The sequence below is a fragment of the Sebastes umbrosus genome, chromosome 5, assembly GCF_015220745.1.
Source record: "Sebastes umbrosus isolate fSebUmb1 chromosome 5, fSebUmb1.pri, whole genome shotgun sequence".
NCBI lineage: Eukaryota > Metazoa > Chordata > Actinopteri > Perciformes > Sebastidae > Sebastes > Sebastes umbrosus.
The window spans coordinates 15,361,426-15,382,611 of NC_051273.1; the positions used below are offsets into that span (position 1 = coordinate 15,361,426).

The 21,186-nt window shown below is 39.2% G+C and overlaps 2 protein-coding genes across 11 annotated transcripts in view; both read right to left on the reverse strand.

Annotated features, from left to right (window-relative positions):
* Window positions 1-3,153: 3,153 nt before the first annotated feature.
* On the reverse strand, window positions 3,154-11,284 carry use1 (unconventional SNARE in the ER 1 homolog (S. cerevisiae)). Of its 2 annotated transcripts, none has more exons than XM_037771331.1 (8): window positions 11,176-11,284; window positions 6,474-6,523; window positions 6,299-6,377; window positions 5,903-6,055; window positions 5,623-5,638; window positions 5,475-5,505; window positions 5,117-5,279; window positions 3,154-4,787 (listed from the first exon to the last, which is right to left on the reverse strand). In XM_037771331.1, exons 2-8 carry the CDS (start codon window positions 6,500-6,502, stop codon window positions 4,605-4,607), a joined length of 654 nt encoding a protein of 217 aa, XP_037627259.1. In that variant the 5' UTR covers window positions 6,503-6,523; window positions 11,176-11,284; the 3' UTR covers window positions 3,154-4,604. The 2 variants fall into 2 exon arrangements, with proteins under 2 accessions (XP_037627259.1, XP_037627258.1); XM_037771330.1 differs by lacking the exon at window positions 11,176-11,284 and adding an exon at window positions 8,535-8,710.
* Window positions 11,285-12,184: 900 nt separating this feature from the next.
* LOC119489125 (unconventional myosin-IXb) overlaps window positions 12,185-21,186 on the reverse strand; it is a 70,562-nt gene continuing 61,560 nt past the window's right edge. For 4 of the 9 annotated variants that reach the window (XM_037771321.1, XM_037771326.1, XM_037771324.1 and 1 more), the window contains 15 exons: window positions 20,806-21,005; window positions 20,604-20,711; window positions 20,340-20,510; window positions 20,211-20,252; window positions 19,979-20,090; window positions 19,752-19,825; window positions 18,665-18,857; window positions 18,448-18,576; window positions 18,056-18,161; window positions 17,018-17,149; window positions 16,764-16,887; window positions 16,545-16,595; window positions 15,083-15,198; window positions 14,849-14,997; window positions 12,185-13,904 (listed from right to left, as the gene is read on the reverse strand). In XM_037771321.1, coding sequence (XP_037627249.1) covers window positions 13,348-13,904; window positions 14,849-14,997; window positions 15,083-15,198; window positions 16,545-16,595; window positions 16,764-16,887; window positions 17,018-17,149; window positions 18,056-18,161; window positions 18,448-18,576; window positions 18,665-18,857; window positions 19,752-19,825; window positions 19,979-20,090; window positions 20,211-20,252; window positions 20,340-20,510; window positions 20,604-20,711; window positions 20,806-21,005 — 2,264 coding nt within the window. In that variant the 3' untranslated portion in view covers window positions 12,185-13,347. Of the gene's footprint in view, window positions 13,905-14,694; window positions 14,749-14,836; window positions 14,998-15,082; window positions 15,199-16,544; window positions 16,596-16,763; window positions 16,888-17,017; window positions 17,150-18,055; window positions 18,162-18,447; window positions 18,577-18,664; window positions 18,858-19,751; window positions 19,826-19,978; window positions 20,091-20,210; window positions 20,253-20,339; window positions 20,511-20,603; window positions 20,712-20,805; window positions 21,006-21,186 lie in introns of all 9 variants that reach the window. The other 5 variants (XM_037771329.1, XM_037771322.1, XM_037771327.1 and 2 more) reach the window with 4 other exon arrangements.

The window sequence follows — 21,186 nt, forward strand, 5'->3', positions numbered from 1 at the left end:
AAGGGAAAGTCTGTTCCTTTAAGTATATGTAGTAATCCTACACTATAAAAATACTCCATTACAAGTAAAAGCCCTGCAATCAGGATTTTAATTAAGTACAAAAGTACTTACAGCAGAATGATCCCTGTCAGTGTTTATGGATATATATATAATATCATTAGATAATCATTATTGATGCATTACTGTGTAGCTAGTTTTAACTATGTTGGGTAGTTTAGATACTTAAATCTACAACAATGCATCAAATTCTACAAGCTGATTATATATTTTCATACAAAATCTTGATTGTCAAAGTAACTAGTAACTATTTAGAAACCCAAATACCCCACTGGTTGCAACTTACAACCCTTCATAAAGGGTCTTATTACACAATGGTACTGATTGATTCAGCTCAACTTACAAGCACAGGGTGTCAGACACTATTTTCAGGGTGTCCCCGTGGGAAAAGAGTGCAGGAAGGAACCCATTCAGGTTTCCGGGGTCAGAGGTTAAAAGTGCCATTAATGATCCCCACAGATCTCGAGGCCTTTGCTGAATATAGGAACTTAACACGTGCCAGACTCTGGAGTCTGCGTAGGAAACTAAGACGACCCAGTCTCTTTGAGTTAATGGGATAATACAACCATAATGAACATGAGAAACCGCGCCGCTGATGAAGTCATGTACTGTGGCCGCCGTGGCCTCGGAGAGCGGATCACACAGCCAGAGCATTAGCAAAGGCCTGAGAATGGAGGCGCAAACAGCTGTGATTTAACTGAGGGATGATGATCCTCCGCAGTGACACAACCTCATTTGGTCTCCTGGTGGCCTGCATACCTCGGCTTCCAGCAGGCAAAACACCCCCCAGGGATCCTAAAATACACGGCAGGCCGAGTCTCGGCCCAGCCAGCCAACCGGCCGGCCGTGAGGAGGGGCAGCGGCAGAGAGGAAGGGCCAGAGGCAGAGCTGCAAGCCTGGACAAGCTAGTCAGCTCCACAGTCCTCAGACGACAGTCAGACTGACAACACAGCAGGAATGTTAACCTCTTACAAGCTCTTTCAGTGCATCTGATCGCATGAAAAACAGTGATTCCAAAATGTTATCAGGTAAAAATTAAGTTAGAACAAATGCACAGATTACCCAGAAGTCCCATATGGTCACTGTGTGCTTTCTCTTTATTTAGCCATAGTTCAGTCCACAGATCATTTCTAAATGAGTGGTGGGGTTAATTTAGGATTCATGGCTCGATCAGGCCATCGGGGTCATGGAGGCCATTGATTTGTTCACATATGAAGGATGTGACTGACACACTGTGGCCACATGGAGGCACTGCATCAGACATGTTCAACAACAGAGGGCGCAGTTTGGTATTTTTACTTTATGAGGAAAACTCATACACAGCTCCCACAACACAAACACACACACACACACACACACAGTACACACGTCACACTTTCTGGAATTAAATTCTTGGGATCCTTAAAACATACAACAGCCACTCTGAATGATATATGTGGTTACAGTCATTTTAATGAGAACTAAACTTTCATCAGCTGCAGCAGTCATCACACATATCATCACTGATGGACATTTAAGGAATCAACCAGCAACACATACAGACTCATACACAATAAACAGGACTGAGGCTATTGGATATAATGAGGAGTGGTGAACTAAAAAACAAAAATCTATCAGCACAAAGCTTTAAACATCTGCACTATGAACATCTGCAAAACTTAACTGAGAAGATGAAAATGAAACTGATGCTTATCTTTTTAGTAATTTGTAATATGTCATTTTAGAGAAACGCTTAACTTTAACCCCTGTATTTAGCATTTATAAGCACTATATAAACATTTAAGAAATGGTTGATAACACACTATAATGTAGTCGTTTATTAAAGCTGCAGTCGGTAACTTTGAACAAGCGCTGGCTGGTGGGTACTGCCTGGTTTTGGCTCGACTGTTTTCAACATGAGCCCGTTTCCACCGCAGGAACTTTCCCCCCGAACTAAGAACCTTTTGAGGAACAAAGCGTTTTGACTGCAGGGACCAGAGTCTAAATTAAGTTCCGGGGACATTTTATGGGCTTTTTTACCCCCCTAAAAAGGGCCTGGTCGGGGGTAGTACTTTCTGAAAGTACCTGAACTTTCAGGGTGGAGTTTGCAGGGATGACCGTCGCTGATTGGTAAAACACACACACACACAAACAGCACCGCTGCTTCAATGGCATCAACTTGTGTACCGCTTCATTCATGAACAAGTAAGCACACCAGTATCGATTTAGGACCATTTTAGGACAAGAGGAGTGCATTTGTCTTTGTTTGATAACATTGAAGGTAAAGTTAAGCTCTGCGGTCGGCCTCCACGACTCATTAAAAAAAAGCCAGAGAGAAAAAAAAAAGAGAGAGATCGCAAAGTGGTAACATTAGAGGAGGGAGACATCGCAACGGTGCTGTGAATGAGAGAAAGAAAAGTTATTTTCTCATTGTTTCACAGCGGTTACGTTCTAATGCACAAATAAAGAACCATCAAACAGGCGAGAAATAGGCATTACAGCAACAGAATATAATAATTAACATTTGATCAGCGTTGCCTAGTTTGATAGTTTCAGAGTTTGCAAAATTTGCAAGCAGTGATTGACAGCTGCCCAGAGACGGCTCGGCTCCGATTGGTTGTTTTCGTTTGGGCGCGGTGGAAACTTGGCGTGGTGGAACAATAGGATTAGACAGAGGAACACGATTTTTTTTCACAGATTACTTGTCTCATGCACTACTGTCAGGATATAGTAACCGTTTTATAATAAATAACCTTTTCTCATATTTGCTCAAAGTTACCAACTGCAGCTTTAACATACTTTTCAACAAATGTAACTCCTCCTGTGGGCACTCATAAGTGGAGGCTGCTCTATAAGCAGATAATGAATGACAATATAGTAAATATAATATGTCTTCATAGGAGAAGTCAGAATTGTTGACAAACTTAAAAACATACTTATAGGTGCTTACAACAACATTATAGTGATTTATTACACGGCTTTGTTGAATGCTCTATTCTGATTGATCAATTATGGCGTTCTACAGTCTGTTATTTCTTTATACCAGACCGTTGCTATGTAGAACAGACTGTTGCTATGGACGCAGTTCTGATGTCAAACTCTGGAGGATCATTTTTGTGTCAAACTATTGTTTTCTTATGTAAGTTGCCGTGTAATAAGCAGGATAATGTACAGCTAGTGGGTCACTGTTGTGAAATAAACCCCTTCACGTCGAGGTCCTGCATCACCCTGTCGGAGTTTATTTCACAACAATGACCCGCTCGCTGTGCATTATCCCTCACATAAACCATTTATATAGTGTGTATAAAAGCCAAATCGGGCAGTTATAGTTAAGTGTTACCAAACTATTCTAAGCTTTAGTATGTTCTCAGCTATTAATAAGTCAGAATCTTTAGATACTCAATGAATTCAATGTGGTGTTGAAACTGTGGTTGATGTACAGTATATGGTGGACGGTTCGTGAACTCTTTAAGACGTATAGAGACAGAGCACAATTAAGTCCCGCCCACACCGAAAACAATTCATCGCTCTCCATTGACTTTGTATTGCGTGAAGGTGCCTCCTTGTCAATTTCTGTCCGCTGGCAAACAACAGAAAAGTGTCTAAAGGCTGCTGTGAGATGAGATGCACTACCAACAGGGTAAAGAATCAAGTTTTTATAAGCTGCCGAACCAAAAACCTGAGCTTTTAGGAAAACAAAAGTGAGGCGTCAACAGGAAGAACGGGGAAATTGAGGGATGCTGACACTCCGTATGCTTAGGAGCATATGTCAGTTTAAGGCTATCTATGTTTCTGTAAATTAAGCTAAAGCATTTTGACAGCATGCATCTTGTGTTGTAGTGGAATGTGGATAAATCACAAAGCTATGAAGTATTGTTTGTAAGTGCCTTAGATAACATTAGCTTGTTAACAGCAAACTTCATCATCTTTGTTATCATCCATCAACATTTTAGTTATCAACTGCACCCCTGGTAGGTATAATCCTTTGACATGCTGAAATCTGATGTTTTTAGATAGCTGCAGCATTTCAGCCCTTGGTTGCATATTGTGGCGCCAAATATTTTCCCCTTCGGTGGGCGTGGTTTTCAGAGTATGACGCGTTGTGCTCTGTCTCTTCTCATGGCGAAAAAAAAAGTTCCACAAAAGATGATTAAGTCGCACTAAGTGAGAGGATACATCCATGTGTTGAATGGCTAGTAGCCGACCTGATGAGAGATTAAATTAATTAAGGCTCTGTCGCTGCTGTCTGGGGATTAAGACTACGTTGCTGCTCGCAAAAAAAAAACTCCAACAGAAAGCTCTTCACCTCCAATCATGTTCTGTCCTGTTTAAAAAAAAAAAGAATATGATGCTTCAAACCACATTTTAAACTTCCATCAGCCCGTCTAGAGGAAGAATTTCTGTTTCAAAAGTGCAAATGTTTCAGTTCGTCGAACTGAGTCGTTTTGGTTCTGACCGCTACTGCTCTGTATCACACACACAGACGAGCTGCGTAGATCTATGTAGTGTACCGCTCTGTAAACACAGGAGGACGTAGCACTAAGAGTTCAGGGGGTTGTAGACGGTCATCATCGGAGTCTGGGGAAGATTCTGATGAAGAGGATCATGCTGATGAAGGAGAAGGAGACCAGGATGAGCATCAGCCACAGCAGCCAGTTGACGGACTTCTTGGTGTGCTGCTCCAGGCGCTCCGACTCCGTCTTCAGCTTCTCGAAGTTCATGTCCGCCTGACGCATCGACTGGCTCAGAGTCTGGGAGGGAAACGAACGCACAGCTGATGATGTAGACGTCGAGATAAATGTCGAGCACACAAACATACAACTCAGCTTTCTGATTCAGTGAATACTACACCGTTAACTACCGTACATATTTTTTCTGAAATAAGGTCCCATGATGGTCCACCGGAAGGGGCGTGACCTTTATGCATTTGTTGAATATTGAGATTATTCCCATAAACAAATTTAATCTATCCTTGTTTCTGCTGAACCTGGGTCAACAAATATATTATATTTTAGTAACCCTGATATTGTAAATACAGTATGATGAATACTGTGATACTTGCATGTGTCTATCCAGTTACCTGGTTGTCCTGTTTGATGATGTTCTGTGCTGCCAGAGTGTTGTTCTTCAGGTTTCGGGCCAGGTTGAGCATGTCCTCGGCCAGTTTCTCCTGCAGGTTGTGGTGGTGCTGCAGGACGGCCTCCAGCTCTGCAGAAGACTGACGCTCATCCATAGGAACACCTCTGCACAAAGTGGGACAGACTGGTTCATATTTTAAATTTGACTGTATGTCATTTTTTAAAAGCATTTAGCAGTGAGGAGTGATTTATGATCGAGCCTGAACTTTTCAGAAGCAATCACTGTTTGCACATATGTAAATAAATACAGTATAATAGACATAAGTCCTTTGAGATAAGAAATAATATGTGCCGCTTTACCTTCTGTTTCGCAAGTCTGTTTCTGACATGCCTAAAGAGAGGAAAGGAGAATGTCATCTTTCTAAAACTAACTTGTTTAAATATAAGTATCATTTTTCAGTCGAGATACTGAAATTAAGATGCCTTTGAATTAAAAAATATTTCTTACCTTTGCCCGACCCCCCCTGTAATGACACAAAAGAATAAAATGTGTGAGCTGGACAGATTGAGGCCTTTATTATTTATTTTCTAAATCTATTTTTTCTACCAAACTTTAAAATATTTAATTTGGAGAGCCCAACTCTGAAATACAGTGCAGTCAAGGGGGTAAAATGTCCAAATTTAAATGGAAACAAACAAACAAACAAACAAATTGTAAATGGACTACTAATCTACCTTATATCTTGACTACTCTGCATTTTGGCTCAGGAGTGTACATCTGATCTTACCGTGCCGAGCAGCTCGTTCCTCATCTCTCCTGTACACCGGGCCTTCGTCTGCATGTGGACAGTTTTAGAGGTAGGCATCCTCTCGTTGGCTATTGTGGGTGTTCGTCCGGGGGCGAGGAATTGATTAGCTAAAGCTTTTTCTGTTGGTGAAGACTGTGAACGAGAACAGGAGAGACATGAGACAAGAGATCAATTAAAAAAAAAAGTCTTAACAGGAACTGATTGTTGTCAAATGTACAGTTCAGATAACAAATACGAAATACAGTAGGTTGAGAGAGTGGACTACTGCTTTAAACACTGACAGAAATACGAAAGTGACAATAACACATCCAGCACATAACATGGAAAATGGCAATAATCTTGAAAATGATGAATTTGTAAAATATTGCCACTGACCAGTTTCTCTGCCTCAAGAAGTCCTTTCAGAAAATCTACTTTTCTAGAATATTCAGTCAGTAATTCTGCTGTAGGTTTGCTGGGAAAAAAACACAAGTTGTTAATGATTTGTGTGTCACAAATTATATAAATAATAAGAAACATTAAGATTCATGAGATGTAAGAGAGATGTTACCTCAGGCTTTTCTTCAGAGCCACCAACATCTCCTCGAGGGCAACGACATACTAGAGGAGAGAAAACAGTGATTGTATACGTTAGCTGACATTTGTTTGGATGATTGATTGGATATAGTTTGAAAATGACATGAATTTAAGCGATGCCAATCTGTGCCTCTGTCTTTTGCAGCTTTTTTGGTGTTAGAAAGCCAAGACAAAGCAGCGCTGAAGACCTATTCCCACTTTTCCTGTTAATAAACCCATCCAGATGTTAATTGTGGCTGTCATCCACTTCAAATGTATTAATGAGCAAATATTTAAACCGAGAAATTCAGCGGTTTGCTGTGATGAACATCACAGCGGCATACAACTTAACAGAACAGCGGCTGTGGCTCAGAGGGTAGAGCAGGTCACATGCCGATGTGTCCTTGAACATACTGAAGACATAGCCATCGCTGTGTGAATGAGTATTTAGATAAGATCCTGATGGGCAAAGTTGGCACCTTGCATGGCAGCCTCTGTCATCGGTGTATGAATGTGTGTGTGAATGGGTGAATGCTGACATGTAGTGTAAAGCGCTTTGAGTGGTCGGAAGACTAGCTATATAAATGCAAGTCCATTTACAACTTAAGCGAATCAGTTTTATTCGCCAAGGACATACATACAACTTAACTTATGTTTAACTAATATTGATAAACCAGATAAAACAGCAGACTAGTCACTAATCTCACCATCCAATGGCAGCATATATTAATGATCTAGAGATTGCACTAAGAAACTGTTTATAAATCACAACTAATGAACGTGCCAAGGCCGTCACATTATTTTAAACAAGGCAAGCATACACAGTCAGTTGCCAGTTTATTAGGTACACATAGCCAAAACTAATGCCAAAACAATACAACAATAAATCCTACATTAATGAAGGATGTGCAGTTGTGGTTGGAACTGTTTTAGAGAGGTGTCCATTCAACTTTATGGTAATTTTGGAGGCTTTAGTTTGTGTGATTTTAACATTAGTCTACTCATTTTCCACTTGTGCAATTTTGTTAATAGTCTGTTTATTGTCAGTACTGTATATACTGCGCCTATTTGTATACTTCCTTCTATTTAAATGGTTCATATTTTGTTACACTTTGTTTTTTTACTGTGTTAGCTGATGCATCTTGTTTTTTGCACTATCCCCTTTGCTGCTGTACACTGCAAATGTCCCCACTGCGGTACTAATAATAAAAGGTTTAATGTTGGATAAATACAAAGTCACGTTAATACTTATGGTAAAAGAAGTTGTTTCTTGATCTGTTTTTGTATTTTGACATAATATGCTATGGCCCAACCACTAATGAATCATATTTACCTCTATACTCTGTGAATAGTATTAACTTGAACCTAGGTCCTGTGTTGTGTGTTGGGTTGTGTCTTAAATATTGTGTGTTTTCTTGCTGTAGCTCTTTTGATGCTGTGGTCATTGTTGGTAAAGATTGTAATGTGATTGTGTACTGAAATGTAGCCTAACAGTTCAAAGTGATTTAAGTGGACTCCAGGAAGAATAGCTGGGCTTCAACCACAGCTAATGGAGATCCAAATAAAAGACAATAAAGGAATATCTTATCTTATCTCTCATTGATATAAATAAGTGGACAAAAGGAATCCCTCTTGTAAAGCAATACAGCTCAACAGCCCCTTCAAAATGACAACACAGTTGACTCAACACCTCTCTAAAACAGTTTCAACTGAACATTATAAGCTTCACTAAGGTAGGATGTTGTATTAGACTGCATTAGTGTCAGCTAGGTTTATCAAATAAGATGTAAAGTGAGTGTTAAAGTGTGAATATGAAGCTGTAGGAGCTCAGATGCAGTGTGTGACATCAAGTAACGTGAGTAACGTGTGTCAGAGAGGTAAACACCCTGAGAGGAGCCCTGTACTGAGCTCCTGTGGGGGGTTTTCAGTGACGACGTGGCTAACAGGCTGCAGCTCTCAACAACAACAGTCATGCTAACAGTTCTCTTTCTCTGCTGAAGGTTAGAGTTCAACAACAACATTCAGGATTATTACATTATATTCACGCTGTCTTTACCTTCTCTAACCTCCATTCAGCCTCTCCTCGTTTCTCCGACGCGATAGACTCACAGCGGGACAATAATCTGATGAAATTTATTTCTAATCTGGAAGCCATGTTTGCAGCTGACGCACCGTCGCAGCAGTATGACGTCAAACAGAGAGAGAGGTGGACGCGGGTGGAGCGCGTCACGGCTGAACTGTGTTTGGTATTAACATGAAGGACATTGTACTATAGAAATATTATATTTGGTTGCTATGGTTACAGTGACTAAAGACAGTAATGCATTTTTTCTTATTAATTTAATTTTAATTCTCTCCAAGTTCCACATTCACAAGTGTAAATTTACAAAAGAAAAAGCCTAATTTCTTTGTATTTATGAAAGAAATGGAATTATATCTGTCAACAATTTCTTCCTCACAAAACAAAAAAAGCAATGAAAACAATGAATGTATGCAATATCTTTAATGTTTTTAAGTGAAATTATTGTCATACTCTCGCGTGGTCTTTTTTATTATTATCTGATTATTTATTTATTTTTGTGTTTTTTTTATTTTATGTTTGTTTTTTCTTTTTCTGTTGTCCTTTTATGTTTGACACAACACATGTTTTTAATGTGTTCTGCTGTTACTATGTATACTGTAATTTTGAAATAAAAAAACAAATAAAAAAATTAAAAAAACCCATGAAGGACATTAAGAGTGACTTGATATTGAACAATTTGATTCTGCTGGCAGATTCTTTCATCCATGCATCAAAATGGAGGAAAAGGAAATCCCCTAGAGCTACTATGGAAGAGTGCAGTCTTATTGTTTATTTATTTATGCATTTCTTTTTTTGTTCCTTTAATTATTTTCTACCCTCTTTTATTTTTGTTATTATATATATATATTTTTTTATAATTTAAGTTATCTTTCCTATCCAATTGTGCCTTGTATGTTATAAGTATTGAGTTTAGATTGCAATGCCTTAATGTTTGTAAATGAATTATCTTCAATAAAAAAAAATAAAAAAACTGTCCAGTGGTGGAAATGCTTAAAAATAAATGGAAGTATCATTTATATACTCAATAAATCAAGAGAGAAACAATGTATACAGTATATATATTTATATATGAATAGATTTTATTTCATTTTATTGTTTTAAATTGTATTTCTTTTACTTGTGTATATTCTTTTTACTTATATATCTATTTTTTTGTATATAATATGTTTTTCCTGTATCTATACTGGCTTATTTTATATTAATATTAGGTTTATTAAGTTTCTTTGTACCGAGAATATTATTATTGGGGACGTTTGTGAATGTTTGTTCTGTTGTTTCAAAATGAACAAAAAAACAAGAAATATAATATTGGAAAAAAAGAGAGAAACAATGTTTTTTTTACATTTATCATTTGATATTGCAATATATTGATATTAATTGTTTTTTATGTTTGTTTGTTTTATTAACACAACAAACATGTATTACTTCTTTATTGTTTTCTTCCATTTACATGCATGTTCTTTTTAAATATCTATATATTGTATATTGCTTAATGAATTGTATACATGTGTATATATATGTTTTTGTTTTTATTTTGTTCTTTTTTTATTTTTATTTATTATTGAATTGACGCTTTGGCAATATTGTTCACCTGACAGTCATGCCAATAAAGCAAATTGATTTGAATTGAATTGAATTAAACAAGATCATTTAAACTCCTATTTCTGACATGATTAATATGATCATTTATGTGTAAATATATTCCTTGTAGCAATTGGAGAAATAGTGAGCCTCCTTTGTTTGGTTTAAAATTATTTATCTCATCACTTAAAAAATGTACTCTAGTAAAATAGCAAGAAAGAATTGTGGAGAAATATCTCATATTTTTATTGTTTTGATTCATGCCCCTCATTTTTGAAGTCCTCTCTGTTCCTCTCTGTTTTTTTTGTTCTTATCTATGCCTAATGATTAAGAAATTACTGTTTATTTCTATATTTCCATATATAATTTTAAATAAATCCCCCTTATTTTATTTGTTTTCATTTATTTTGATCTAGTTTGTATCCATCATTTTGAGTCACTTTGACTCAGAAACACATTTTGAGTTTTATATACGTCTGTAAAGAGCTTTATGGCAATACCAAGATTATCTTTATATGCCAAATATTCTAATGCAATATAGAACAAAACTAAAAAACTAAATGCTTTTTGTTTTATACACTGACTGTGATGCTTGACTGACCAGTGGTCATATTTTTCTGCTTTTATTCACCACATTGCAGGTTGTATTGTTAAGATTCCACTGTTATGTACTGTAAACGGCATGCATCTTGCATTATTAATTACTTATTCATTTTATGTCTGGGCTAATAGGTACTGTAGGTAATGCATTTCTTTATTTAATTTGGAGGTAATTAGTACTCTCTCTATGAGCTTTGTTGCACCTGTTAGGGGGCAAATTACACCTTACTTTTTTATTAGTGAATGGAGTCCATTGACCTCACATTATTCCCAATATATTAACAATTAAAACTAAGAACACACACGCACCTGGCAAGGCCCAAGGAAAAATGCAGAATAGTTTATATTGTGAAGTCATATCGGTGTCTTTTTATGTACAGCACGCCCTGTGTCAACTCTTGGCTTGAGTTATGATTCTGATATTTAGGCATACCTGTTGATCCTGAAGGGCGGTGTCGTCTTTTGGTGCATTTATTTCTCCATGTGTGTGAGAAGCGCCATGTAGATACAGTTTTCTTTGCCTCGTCTAATCTCCAACAGGTTGTGGGAAAATCCAAAACATTTTCAAAAACTAAATTCAAGTTAGGACACAGTTTCAAACGGCTGCGGGTTGTCATGTACGAGTTGCCAAAGACAACGTAGTGCTGTAATGTGATTTTATAAAATCTGAGCATTTGTTAGTACAAAGAAGCTTGATGGTTGTAACTATAAAATGTGTTTTTTTTTTTTTAATCTAGAACAAACTCTTTCACTGTCCTCTTAACACACAGCACTCTACTTACCTTCGATATGACCTCAGGTTTATCAAGTCATTGCTGCAGCTTCACTGGGAACAGTGAAAGTTAACATTTAAACAGCCAAACCTAAGTTTAAGTCAGAGTTAATGTCCCTATTTTTAAAGAAAATATTGTGACTGCAGACTGAATGTCAAATTGAATGGATGAAGATTCAAAACAACAGCAAAGACTTTCATCCCATGGTTATTTCTTTTGATTCAACATAACTGTAACACTTAAATAACAAACAGGTGCTGCTCTTCGGTCTAAATGTACAAATTAAAGCACATTAATTCATTTTTAATTAATTTGTGAATGTGTTACTGACTACATTCACATTTTTCTTCACAATAATGGTGTTAATGGGGTAAGTGCGCCTGTTAACCCTTGTTGGAACACGTTGTGCACCCGTTTGTTTAAAATGAACCACCAAATCAGAGTGATTTCTTTCACAGACGAGCTCCGCCGCCAGTTCAACAGGCTGAAGCGGCCGAAAAAAACTCTGACATGGGCAGACTAGAACCGACGGTGCGGGATGTACTAGAAAAACTATGCCGACGGACGCTCACCGACGGCCCAAAACTGTCCGATGGCCGACCGTCAGCTTGGTGTGTCAGTGCCTACAGAGACTAATTCATGGAGCGAGGTCATGAACACACAGCAACAGATGTTACAAGCATCACGTTCTGTATTGTCATGTTAATACTAATAATAACCATTACAGTTCACGTCATTCAGTCCCAACCACACACTCTCTGTTACACATTACACATCTTCCGCATAATCCAGACAAACTAACAGACATCATTCAACAGCAGTCAGAGAGGAACATTAGTATTACGTTTCATACAAAGTTGGCCAAAGCTGTGCTCCAGCAGAACCTGCTCATTTTGGGACTGTTTACTCTGAAAGGCAGGTACGCTACAGCTGAGTGAAGTTCGTTTTAGAAAAGTTCGAGTTCGAGGACCTGGAGCTTTAAAGACATCGTGGCACGGCTTGTTGCATCATGGCTGGGTTGGTGTTTTTGATGTTTTCAAAAGGAAAAAAGTGGCGTGTGCTGCTCCCGTTTCCCTTTGCTGTGTGAGGCAATGACTTCCTATCTGGGGTTTGTTGTGCGGTAGGTGGAAAGACAACGTTGTCCATTGCAGCTGTTGTGACGAGGCACCTACATAACAGTCACAATGTGCATGTTCAGGTCCTTGTTTCAAACATGTCTTGTGTCGGTTCAGTACAATAAACACAAAAAGTCACAAAGGACAATGGTACCCTCTCTTAATCCCAGATAACCCTCCCACCCTCTGTGAGCACTGTCCATAGCACGACAGGAGAAATGTGTTTCTTCGTCAACTTACTGTACATTACCAAGGCACTAGCTAACATTTCAGTGAGCGTGTTCTGCTCATTAGGAGAACTACGAAATGAAAAGTGCGGCTAGAACCTGCAATATCTCCTTGAATTAGCACAAATGTGTTTAAAAAAAAACAACAGGAGAAAGAAACAGAATTGCTGGTCCATCATTACGAGGCTACAGAAAACACAGTAACCACAATATATTAAAATGGTAGAAAAGGTGCTTGGCAACATCTTGTCCAGTCATTTTTACTGTCAGAGAGGACAACAACATTTGCAGTTCCTTGATTAGTTCCCACTGACGACAGCGACTGGAAGAGCCTCCATCACCTTTACATGTACAGCTTATGTTCCTCTACTGTGATTCTTGATTCGTATCCTCTCCTGGCTCTCTACTATCCATCATTGTCGTCTGTGGCTACTCGGAGGTTGTCGCTCGTACTCCTCTTCACTTCTCCATCTTTTCTGTTCTGCCCTGGTCACACGTCATCGTCCATATAAGGTATGTCTGGGTCAGAAAATCGTCTCTGGCCCTTCGTGGCTTGAGTGTCGGGGCGCTGGTGCTGAGGAGAGGGTGTTACCATGGAGACGGAGGAGGAGGAGGAGGAAGAGGAGGGAGGGCAGGAGGAGAAATGCATCAATAGGTCACACTCAGGGCTGTCGATGTACAGGGACTGGGTGCTGTCTTTACGGCGGCCTGGGTGATCCCTTCTCCTGACCAAGTACTGTAATGCTCGATTTCCAGGAGGGTTATTAGTCTGATCTGGACTCGAGGCTGCAGTGTGGGACAGGACGCCGGGCGGGAGCTTAACTGTGCTTGGTATGATGGGGTTGCGGCGCTGCAGCGGACGCCTGGAGGAAACGGTGGAGGATTCAGAGGTTGAAGAAACGCAGCTGGACACAGAGGAGATGGAGCTAGCAGGAGTGAGGCTTAGCAGAGAGACACGTCCACCAGGGACTTTAGGTCGCTGGGTCAGGTCTGATGGTTTGGGTGGACAGACTGGCCTGTATCTCCTCAGCTGGGGGCCACTTCGTCCTGGAAGAGAGAAAGAGGACAGAGGGAGAGTTGAGGGAGATAAACATGTTTTGCCTCAAATCTATGGAGTCATAGGAGTGCCATAATAAAGAGCACATCTGTAAAAGAATAAGAAAGTAAATGTGAAAATATAAAGAGGAATAAATAAAAGAATATATAAGTACAAAAATATGGAAAAATACAGAATACATAAGCATTTTCATATATTTCACATTTACTTATTCATTTATTTCTCTATGTATGTTTAAAAAATGTTTATTTAATCATTGCATATAAATTACTTAATAAATGAACAATTAAAGGTGAAAATAAATTAACAATTAAATGTGAAAATAAATGAATCGCTCATAATTATTCTTTTATATTTTGTTATTTTGTCTTTATATTTCCACATGAATTTATTTATTTTTTTCCTCTTTATATTTCCACGTTTTTTAATTTACTTATTTATTCCTCTTTATATTTCCACATTTATTTTCTTATTCTTTTACAGATTTAATCCTTATTTATGACTCCATACAAAGCTACTTGTTAAATTCAATCAACAATACTGACAGGGTGAAGAGCAATGGAAGAGCATGCAACCATGTTATCTACCAAAAATGATGTTCAATCAGGCAAACATCTGACTGGATATGTTGTGCCAAATGTTGAATTCATTAATTTGGATAAAGTTTGAGCATGCTTCTGTGCCACACATGCATTTACATGCATACATGGGTGTGCAGACGTATGGACGCAAACACACACACACACACAAACACAAAAACACGGTTGCTGTTCGTCCAACCTGCTTGGTTACAGAGAAGACATCACCGCCCCCGTCACCATCACTGGTCAAGACCTGCACCACAAAAAACAGGTCTGGTCTGGTCAGAAACCCACAGGTGAGTGAGAGAACCAGGTAGAAGGAAGGAGAGGCCATGCTGTACCTTAATACTGACCTTCAGGCTCTGAGCCGTGAACAGAAGAGCGCTGCTGCTGCTGCTGCTCGTCCAAAAGACTCTCGGAGCTCAACGACGCTTCAGAGTCAAAGTTCTCCTGGTCTGAACCAGGCTGCTCCATCTCTGGCAGTCTGCAGGCCAGATCCTCTCTGCAGAGGAACAAATGACATTAGAGAAATGGAGAAGGACGATACATCATGGTGAACAGAGAAATAACACAGAAAGCATTCTTACTTCTCCTGTTTGATGGACTTGATGCGTTCCATCAGGTTATTCTCAGCCTCCGTGTCCGAGTCCAGAGGCTCGTTCTCAGGGACCACGCTGAGATCAGAAGTCACCTTCTCATGCACCTGCAGAACACAGGACATCACACGCTGATACCTCAAACCAACTCAACTCAACAATGTCCATCATGTAATTATTATATAAACTCAATCGCTCATATAATAATTACACAATAAACATTAAAGGCCACAAAATACACATGGCTTTTCACCCAAATCTGAAACCTTTTGTTAGTGAGGGAAAGAGAAGAGGCTGGATGGTGCCTGTGGCATTCATGCATCTGCATCATTCCTGCAGCAAATCTGTGAAACACAATAACTAAAATGCTACAAAAGAAGCTAGAAAACTATGGAGGAGAAAGCCTGCCAAAATAAAAAAATAAATGACTCGATAAATAAATAAATATGCCATTAAATTAACCAAAGATAATATTAAAAAATAAATGTTGGCATTAATTAATTGTTTTAATTTGCTTCTTTATTTATTTATCTTTGTATCACGTCCCCCATCTCTCTACTCATCTATTTAATTTCCCCATTTATTTATTTTTTAACCTAATTTTTTGTATTAATTTTAGATGTATATTTACATGTATTTATTCATTATTAAATTGTATATTTATTTATTTCTGCATGGTTTTCCCTTTGCATTTCCCACCTATTTATTTCCCCAAACTTAGTTATTTATGTATTATTTTCTTTATACATTTCCTTTTAAAATATCAATTTATGTCACATTTTATCAATTAATTAATGGCAACATGTATTGTTAATATTATTTTTAATTCATTTAATGGCATATTTATTCATTGATTGAGTCATTTATTTATTTTTGATTTTGGCAGGTTCCGTCCTCCACAGTAAACACATTACCACCCTTTCAAAACAGTACTGGCGCAAGGCGTTTACATATAAACAGTTTGTTTGAGCTATGATAAAAGTTAAAAGACACATCACCACAATCCAGAAATGTCCAACCACTCATCAACAAATATAACTTTCAGAGCTTTGTGGTCTTCTTTCAATAAAAAAACAAAACAGAATAAGATAGGAAGACACTGGAATAGCACAAAGGAAAAAAATGCATGGCAACCATCAAGCTTTGCAAGTCACACTGTTGTCAGGCCATTGTCTTATCATAAGACAACAAAAGTATTATCATGACACCAACCCAGAACCATCTTGTCCTCTTATAAAGAGAACAAGAATAACAAACAGCAACATGCAAACTACTACCAGTTAGTAATGAAGAGTAAAAAGGATTATGGGAAGAAGGATAATAAATAAAAATAAAAAAACAGCCAGAGCATCACCCACATCTAACATGCCATGCACAGGCGCTTCCACATGGCACACTACTACACACTACAACTACTAGGTCTACTGTACGAGGAGAGCTCGATGATACATACCACCACTCCTTTGTAAGGAGCTGAGAACCTGAGAGGTAAATGCCAGTAGTGCTAAAGAGAGACAAGGAACATTGGCCATGTTACCCATGTGATTCCTTTACATCCAGACATGAGGCTGAGCAACAGTCTAAAACTTTATGCTGTCGCTGTGGTATTGAGAGACCACTTTAAATCAAACAAAAAGGTGATCCAGAGCGAGGCAGAGCGTTTGTTTCTCACCGTGTTCTGTCTTTTGAGTTTGAGCTGGTTAACAGCCAGAGCCTCGGCGTACTCCAGCTGCTCGATCTCGTCCATTTTCTCATTGTAGCGTCTGATCTGCTCGTTGATGACCATCTCTATACACCTGCAGGGCGAGGAGGGAACGAGATGTCAGATCGTATGTGTGTACAGATGTTTATTAGTTAACGATGCACGACAGAATGAAGGATTCATTCATATTGTGGAAAAGTGTTTTGCTTTCATGACAGTCTTACGTGGTGGTCTTGGCAACATCCTTCATGCTGAGCAGCGGGTCAGCGTTGTCTGGGCAGCGCAGGATACACGGAGCAAAAACTATGGCCAACGAGTTAGCAGACATACGGTTGTGAGCCTCCTCTTTACACACCCTGCAATGGAAATCATTTGATATCAGCATGTAGTTTAGTTGCACATACATATAATCAGAGCAGTAATTTAAAGGGATAGTTCAAGTGGTTTGAAATGGGGTTGTATGAGGTACTTATCCATAGTCAGTGTATTACCTACAGTAGATGACGGTCAACGCGCCCCCAGTTTGGAGAAGCAGACAGGAGTTACTGCCCAGAAGCAAAGTAATGTACTGCTGTGGACGGGGCCGGCAGCTAAACGTATTTTAGCTACTTAAAAGAAAGGCCCACCTAAAACATTCAATATCAGTATAAGTGTACGCTATATATTTAAAATATTTTCGCCGTAAGACAGTTATACAGTCTATGTTTCTGATGGCGAACTGATAGGCTCTCGCCAAAACAACTAGACTCCAAATTACAGTTTTTTTTCAACGGAGTCTGGTGGTTTTGGGGGGAGAATAGATGGATATAACGGCTTCAGTTCCCGGTTGGAAGGGGCTGTCTGACGGCAAGGTAAAGTGGTGAAAATATTTTAAATTTAGCGCACATTTATGCAGATATAGATTTTTTTTTTTAGTGGTCCTTTCTTTCAGGAGGATGAAACTTGTTTTGCTGCCGGTCTTGTCCACACAGCAGTACATTGTTTTGCTTACGTGCGGTTACTCCTGTCTGTTTCTCCAAACTGGGGACGTGTCGACCGTCATCTACTGTAGGTGATACACTGACTATGGATAAGTACCTCATACAACCCCACTTCAAAACACCCAAACTATCCCTTTAACTGCTGAGGTAAACTGAATATATTCATATTACGTCAAGTGACAAAAGAACCAATACAGAGAGTACATACAGTTTGAGTTGCCGTAATGTATTCAAGTGATGATCACATTAAAATAAACAAGACCACAGTGAGAGAATCCCTACCTGACGAGGTGGAAGACGAGTCTCTCCAATGTGTTGAAGTTTGCTGAAGGAAGCTCTTCCAGAATTTTGTATACAGCTTGAAGCTGTTCCTGCTTCTCCGGCAGTTCTAGAGGAGAAAACACATCGTAAGTAAAACCCCACAATTAACCATGAACAATAATAGCTCTCATTATATTTTTAAAAATACCTAATTTCAGTTTTAATCACAACTGATAAATGTTTTCCACCTCACATGTCAAATCCTAGTTTCACCTCACTACTAACAATTTACAAAAACGTTGTCATAAATAACTTAAACAGTCCCACAACCCACTGAACACTGAAAAGAAAATACGAGCACTCAGATGATCTATTGTAAAATGCTGCCCCCTGGTGGGGAACTTCCTCCTCACCCACTGCATGCAGGAAGTCACTGTAATGCGTGAAGGTCATGAGTGGATCTGGTAGCTCCCTCAACCACTGTTTTACCAGGCCCGTCACTGTGTGGATGGGATAGTCTTCAAGGCAGACCAGATGGGGGTCTAAACAGCATCAACAGAAAAATCAATAAAGGAGCCATGACAGAGTTTTTATCAGTTATCTGTAAATGTCAAATAGAAGGAGTCTAACCGGTCTCTAGCCGCTGGTGCAGCTCTTTCATTCGGTTGGCAGAGCCTGACTTGCGGTAGATGCCCTCGGTGTAGAGGCCGTGCATCTCCACGTGCTCCAGCATCATCTCCAGCACCATGGGTACTGGGTTCTTTTCGTTGACCAGGCGACACACGCGCACGCCGAAGTGCAGACCGGCAGTGTCTTCGTCACTCTGTAGATTCAGACAGACAGCAACAGTCAGTAAGACGTCTACTTATCCAGCCCACTCACCACAATCTATCTACCACATCTACATTCTTCACTAAAATAAAGTTGACCATCTGATGTTGAAATATAATTAAAGGATAACTTCGGTACTTTTCATCCTGGACCCTTTTTTCTCATATTTTTGTGTCTTACTGACTATTGGGACAACAATTTCTGAAACTGGTCCAATATTGAGGGAGAGCGCTGTAGACGGCAGCTGCTCTCGGGCTGCAATATGGTGCTATCAGGTCATCCACTAAAAGTTCTTGTTTTTGTCTCGTTCTTGAAATCTGGTGAGGTGACGTGTTGCTGGAAGACAGCGGTGGAATAGTGGAATACATCCATGGTGGAAAGCTGAGTGCCAGCCGGGCAGAGTTTGTTGTGTTGGAGTATAGAAAGCTTAGCTTAGTGTTATGTAAAAGATTTTCAATGTATGTATTTATTTGAGCCAGAGTATACGGATATTCAGATTTCACAACGAGACTTCTCTCGGCTCTTGGCTACGGCCACACGCGAGCGCGCATATGAGAGCGTGCATGTGTCCCGACCCGGTACATTTATACGCTTACAAAGTTACAAACAGTCCCTTTAAACCCTCTTGTAATTTTAACAAAGATAAGACTGATTGTTAAAATGAGGTGCTTAAATTTCACTAGCCAGTGCTGTAATAGTGAGTCATTAATCTTAGAATAAGGACAGTCATAAAGTCGGCCATGTTTCAGACTTTATGAGAACATATGCTTGAGTCTAGTAGTACATATTAAATTAGGACATTGTGTTTACTGCCTCACTCCAAACCCTTACATATAATAAGCAAATCATTAATCCAGGCCTGTAATTTCTAAAAATAAAAACCTACCTTTTTGGCACAGAAGGTGGAGCAGTCAGTGACTATTTTGCAGAGGCACTTCTTGTGGCACACCATTTTACAATCTGTCAGGCAAGATAAAAAAAAATATTATGAATTAACACAGGAACTCATTACTTTATGCTATGCTGCAAGATTTATTCTTAATATTTGAACACAAATAAAACAATAAAAGAAGAAATAGAGAAAGAAAGAAAGAGTTTTGTTTGTTAACTCACAGCTGCACATATAGGCCTTCTCCATGCCCCAGATGTAAGAACTACACTGGTCACATGACTGCATAATGTTGACCTGATAGTTGACGAAAACGTGATCCAGGGGGCTCTCCATCTAACAACACAGACACTCACTCAGTTAGAAATCATAATCTAGATTAAATTACAAATCATTATTGAATGAAAAAAAGTAGGTGAAATATAAATTGGGTTAATTTTAACATTGCATACTTACACTTTTATCTTTTTTCCTCCTCTTCTTCCTCGCTTTAGCAGGCTGAAAAACACATGGAGAGCATTGATGCGTTACTTTTTCATATTTGGACTAATTAGACTGAATAATAATGAATGTCGGTATTTAAACCTTTGCAGGTTCGGCCTCCTCCTTCTTCATCTCTCCTCTGATGAAGCCGTCAAGCACCGACTGGAAGAGGTTCACCACCAGTTGGACTTCTCCTTTCTGCTTGTCACGCGCCAGGATGATCACTCTGTTTTGGTAGCCTGTCATCAGATCTTTGTAGCCGATGGTGGGTTTCTGGTATAAAATGAGGAAGAGGAGAGGATGTTGAGGAAGAACTCTGATCAGTATGTATTATGTGTGTTATTATGTGCCTGCTGACAAACTCACTGGGAGAGAATACATGGCTTTGATAGTGTCTCTGAACTGCATGGTGGCTGATACAAAGATGGTCTCTGTGGCTGACAGCGGCTTCCCTCTGGAGCGGAAATCATTGACCTATAAAAGGAACGCAAACAAAACATAGTTTTGCTGGTAAATAAGATAAAATTACTTTATATAATAAGTACAAATCTTGTTGATTTCCACTCACCTGGTTGCCCAGAAACTCATCGAGGTGCCGCAGCTCGTTGGCGTTGGTGATTTCCCGATCCAGTGAGGCGTTCCACTGCTCAGAGACCCGTGTGGCACGACTGATCTTTATGGTGGGGTTGCGGCTTAAACCTTTACCACCGCGGTCCCCATGTGCCAGAGGCACAGACAGAGGCCGAGACTGATGTCCAGACGCTGGGGCTGAAAGGGAGGGAGGATGTTTTCATGCTTATCATCACAAAGTAAAAGGTGACTGAATCATACATAGACTACTTCTCCTTTCTCAAACTGAACTCTAAAGGAGAATGTAAAGTACCACGGAGGAAACAAAACCCAGAGTAAAGTTATTCTGTTAGCTCTGAGCGTGATCCTGCACGGGTCG